The sequence below is a fragment of the Mandrillus leucophaeus genome, unplaced genomic scaffold, assembly GCF_000951045.1.
Source record: "Mandrillus leucophaeus isolate KB7577 unplaced genomic scaffold, Mleu.le_1.0 Scaffold820, whole genome shotgun sequence".
NCBI lineage: Eukaryota > Metazoa > Chordata > Mammalia > Primates > Cercopithecidae > Mandrillus > Mandrillus leucophaeus.
In genome coordinates this window covers 252,162-257,154 of record NW_012108920.1, presented here as the reverse complement: position 1 = coordinate 257,154, position 4,993 = coordinate 252,162, and the positions used below count along the sequence as shown (strand labels likewise).

At 52.1% G+C, this 4,993-nt stretch overlaps 2 protein-coding genes and 1 pseudogene across 2 annotated transcripts in view; 2 read left to right on the top strand and 1 right to left on the bottom strand.

Annotated features, from left to right (window-relative positions):
• The window catches only part of LOC105530431 (glutathione S-transferase theta-4), a 5,517-nt gene extending 2,143 nt beyond the window's left edge, over nucleotides 1–3,374 (bottom strand). The window contains exons 1-3 of the mRNA XM_011967991.1: nucleotides 3,153–3,374; nucleotides 2,779–2,866; nucleotides 457–652 (exon numbers count right to left, since the gene is read on the bottom strand). Of these exons, the coding sequence (XP_011823381.1) occupies nucleotides 457–652; nucleotides 2,779–2,866; nucleotides 3,153–3,276 (408 nt within the window). The 5' untranslated portion in view covers nucleotides 3,277–3,374. The remainder of the gene's footprint in view (nucleotides 1–456; nucleotides 653–2,778; nucleotides 2,867–3,152) is intronic.
• Nucleotides 1–4,993, top strand: part of DDT (D-dopachrome tautomerase) — an 82,375-nt gene that overhangs the window by 37,826 nt on the left and 39,556 nt on the right. The window lies entirely within an intron of this gene.
• On the top strand, nucleotides 4,447–4,814 carry LOC105530426 (annotated as a pseudogene).

Below are 4,993 nucleotides of genomic sequence, written 5' to 3'. Positions count from 1 at the left end.
CCTCCTGAGTAGCTGGGATTACAGGTGCCCATCACCACACACAGTGAATAATTTTGTATTTTTAGTAGAGACAGTGTTTCACAATGTTGGCCAGGTAGGTCTTGAACTACTGACCTCCAGTGATCCGCCTGCCTCAGCCTCCCAAAGTACTGGGATTACAGTTGTGAGCCACCGCGCCCGGCCTTCTGTGGGCCTTTCGACGCTGAGATTCTCTAGTTCGGAATGAAATGCCTCGAATGCTGTCCTGGGTGAGTCGTATCAGCCGCTCCTGTATGCCCTTCCCCTCGCCCTAATAAGACTCTTTCATGCCCATTGTTTCAGTTCACACTCCTGACAGCTTTGTAAGGCAGGCAGGAGAAGGAGCTGAGGAAATGAGGCCCAGAGAGGGAGGGAGACTGACTTACTAGAGTTCACCGGCAATCAGCAGGGCCAGCACTGGCCTCCAGCCTCCCTGACTCCCTTGTGCCCTTGTCCCCAGGCCCCGGAAGTGATCCTGCTCACCTTGAGCCAGACTATCTTCTTCATGGGCAGCTGAAAGGCTGTGTGTTGCCAAGCCATGAACTCCTCCACACGGGCACGTGTGTGCAGGTCTGGCGGGTACCAGTGTAATGGAGCGCTGTACTTGCGGCACAGGTAGTAGAGGATGGCCACACTGCAGAAAGGGCCGGTCAGGGGCACTGCCCTTGCCTTCCTGAGTGCACTGCGTCAACTACCCTGGTGTGGACTGGGCCCAACTGCTGGGGCTTCCAGAGCAAGGAGAAGCCCAAATGGCCCCGGGAAAGGCCTTCACCAGGGCTGTCTGTCTGACAGTCAGTAAGGGCAGGGAAGGAGCCCTGCAGGGTGAGTAGGAGTTGGGGGCTGGTGGTATAACAAAGAGTAGGCCAGCAAGGGGAACAACACGTGTCAAATCAGGATGCTGAGGCGGGTGGATCGCTTGAGTCCAAGAATTTGAGGCTGCAGTGAGCCAAGATCACACCACTGCACTGCAGCTTGGGTGAAGGAGCAAGTCCTTTTTGAAAAACAGAAACAGTCCGGGCACGATGGCTCACACATGTAATCTTGGCACTTTTGGAGGCCAAGGTGGGCAGATCCCTTGAGGCCAGGAGTTGGAGACCATGGCCAACATGGTGAAAGCCTGTCTCTACTAAAATGAAACACAAAAGTTAGCTGGGTGTGGTGACACACAGCTGTAATCCCAGCTACTTGGGAGGCTGAGGCACAGAAGTTGCTTGAACCTGAGAGGCAGAGGTTGTAGTGAGCCAAGATTGTGCCACTGCACTCCAGCCTGGGCCACAGAGCAAGACTCTGTCTCAAAAAACCAACAAAGAAAAACACATGCTGAAATACCAGGGTAAGGGCAGCAAGGTGAATCTGAAGAACGGAGAGTAGGTGGGTGCAACTGGAAGGAGGGTGGGGGTGGTTGGGGAGTGGTGAGGCAGCAAGAGACACTGTGGAGGCCACAGAGGGTAGCCCCAGGAGATGCAGGGAGGTTATGGACTTAATCCGTCAGATTAGGTGTTATATAAGCCAGGGCATGAAAGGATCCATCTCTGGTGCTGGATGGAGGGTGAGCCCGAGGGGGCAGAATGGACGACAGCAGGGCCAGCAACTATCGAGAAGGTTGTGGTGTCCGGGAATGGTGGAGATCATGGGGACAGAGGGAAGGGGACGGAGGGGAGACTTGCTTCGGAGGGGTGTCCTAGGCCTTGCTGATTGATGGCTGGTGTGGGAACCTCCACAGGACAAGTGCTCCTTTATTATCATCAACAGCAACCTTGCCAAGGTAAAAAGGTTAGGGCATGGAGAGAGCTACCGATTAGAGAGAGGCGGGAGAGACAGCAACTGGCTGCAAGATTCAGAACTTGTTTGGCTCCTGATCCAAACAAACTGCCAAGAAAATATTTAGGAGATAATCAGGGAGTTTTGAACAGGAACCAGACATTAGATGAAATCTAGGAATTATTGTTAATTTTATGAGGTATCTTAATGGTAATGTAGTGATCCTACCCTCTATCCTAGCCCAGGCTGGAGTGCAGTGGTGCAATCAGAGTTCACTGCAGTCGTGAACTCCTGGCCTCAAGCAATCCTCCCGTGTCAGCCTCTCAAAGTGCTGGGATTATAGACATGAGCCACCTTGCCCAGCCTGTTGTTTTTTTTTTTTTTTTTTTTTTTTAAAGAATTCTTATCTCTGAGAGGTATGTTCCTGAACATTTGATTGATTTATTTACTTACTTGTTTTTATTTTTGAGATGGGGTCTCGCCCTGTTGCCCAGGCTGAAGTACAATGGCTCAATCTTGGCTCACTGCAACCTCTGCCTCCCGGGCTCAAGCAGTCTTTTCACCTCAGCCTCCTGAGCAGCTGGGACTACAGGTGTGGGCCACCGTGCTGGCGAATTTTTATATTTGTTGTAGAGATGGGGGGTTCGGCATGTTGTCCAGGCTAGGCTGGTCTTGAACTCCTGAGCTCCGGCCATCCACCCGCTTCAGTCTCCCAAAGTGCTGGGATTGCAGGTGTGTGCTGGCCCCTAAACATTTATGACTGGAATGATGGGGTATCTGGAAAGCAGGGGAACAGAAATGATGTAAAATGGACCCCAAGTTGGCAACAGTCGGAGCTGGACAATGGGTTTGTGGGGTTCCTCATGCCCCTCATTAGTTAGTATTCACTCTCCTTTAGTGTATGTGTGAGGTTTTCCGTGGTGAAATAGACAAATGCTCGCACTGAGTGTCCCAGGAGGAGCAGAGACAGATGATGCAAGGACCCTGGGGAAGACTTACCTTTCACTTAAGATAAATTTCCCATCTTTGAGGCTAGGCAGCTTCCTGAGGGGGTTGATGTCAATGTATTCTTTGCTGTGGTGGTGACCTGGGAGGGGCAGGGAAGGTCTGAGGCTGTGGGACTCCAGGGGAGAGAGAACTGAGACTCCCAGAGACACAAATGCCTCCTGCTGAGGCAGGAGAATGGCATGAACCTGGGAGGTGGAGCTTGCGGTGAGCCGAGATCGTGCCACTGCACTACAGCCTGGGTGACAGAGCCAGACTCTGTCTCAAAAAAAAAAAAAAAAAGAAAAAGAAAAAGAAAAAAACAAGCCCCAATGTGTGTGCCCTACCTCCCCCAGGACCAGGCCTGCCGGGTAGCACTGGGAGCTAACCTTTCAGCAGATCCACAAACTGAAAGTTGAACCGGATGTCATGCTTCTTCGAGAAGATGTAGACGGCACGGCAGGGTGCTGACAGCAGGTCCATGTAGAGCTCCAGGGCCATGTTGAGACACATGCAGGGCCCCACAGCCACAGCTGGCCAGCCACAGACCTGGGCCTATGTCTGGCCAGAGTCCCTGGCCCTGTGCCCTCTCCAATATGGGCCCAGGACCCTGTGTTTCCCAGGGAAACTTCTTGTTTCCCTTTGTGTTGTCATAAGGCCAGGAAGCCTGCAATTCTTACAGCAGCAAGGATTCTAAGGAGGCCCAGGAGTACACTGGGGAGAGACCTGTGGCAAAGGTGTGGCAGCTGTGACCCTATTCTCCCTCTTCCACGTGTGCCTGTGCCCCGTGGCACCACCTCACAGACACCCTGTCTGAGAAGGGATTATGTCTGGGAATTCCCATGGCTGGACTTGCATTGCAGAACCTGACGAAAGGGGCTTTGCAGGGTCCAGAATGAGGAAGAGGCAACGAGAATGATCCCTGGAAGATTCTAGAAGTAGAGACTGGGAGTATCCACAGGTGAATGGAGCCTGAACTAGACTGAAAAGGAATTGGGAGAAAGAGACACAGGAGCCCAGGAGCTTCGGGAGTAGTGGGGACACCACCACCAGCAAGTCAGGGGGCACTCGGCAATAAAAGTCACAGATGCAATAAAACTTTTAACATATTGTTGTATAATGTACAATAATGTATAAAAATACACCCCCATACATTATTGTTCCAACTCTAGCCCTATGTATTGCCCTCCTCACATGAATCCCTCTGCCCATACCCCACTCTCTAGTTAATGTTAACATAGGTCTCCTGTTTATATTAGCCACATCAAGCGTAGCTGTCTACTCTATCCTGTGATCCGGATGAGCATCTAATTGGAAATATGCATTAATAGGTGCACTACGCACAGTGGCCCAAGCAATCTCATATGAAGTCACTCTAGCTATTATCCTCCTAGCAGTCCTATTAATAAGTGGTTCATTTAATTTGTATATACTCATTGGAACACAAGAATTTCTCTGGCTGCTCCTACCATCATGAGCTCTGGCCGTAATATGATTTATTTCCATACTAGCAGAAACCAACTGAGCATCTTTCGACCTAACAGAGGGGGAATCAGAATTAGTCTCGAGCTTTAATGTCAAATATGCTGCAGGCCCATTTGCCTACAGCACAGTATATAAATATCATTATAATAAATGCCCCGAGGGCCGCGAGAGGTTTCTGGGTGCAGTGCACAGGAGACCATGTCTGCGGACAGCAGCTGCAGCCAGACCCCAAGCCGGGCCATCCCCGCCACTTGCCAGGTGGTGCTCGGCAAAGGCATGCAACTCCGGCCCGCCCGGGGAATACAGCATGACCGGCCCCCAGCGGCATGCTCTTCAGCACCACTCCAGGAGGTACCAGGGTCATCTACCACCGGAAATTCCTGATGGAGTGTCGAAACTGACCCGTGACCAAAACACCCGCGAGGGATCAGCCCGCTGTTCCCGGGGTCATCAGCTCTGCCAGTGATGATCCCCCTCCACGGAAGCCAACCAGGGCCACCTGCACAGTAGTCCAGAAGATAAGAGGAGGGGGCGGTGAAGAAGCACAGTTTGAGATGGACATTTAAAGCACCAGCCGGCCGGGCGCGGTGGCTCAAGCCTGTAATCCCAGCACTTTGGGAGGCCGAGATGGGCGGATCACGAGGTCAGGAGGTCGAGACCATCCTGGCTAACCTGGTGAAACCCCGTCTCTACTAAAAAATACAAAAAACTAGCCGGGCGAGGTGGCGGGCGCCTGTAGTCCCAG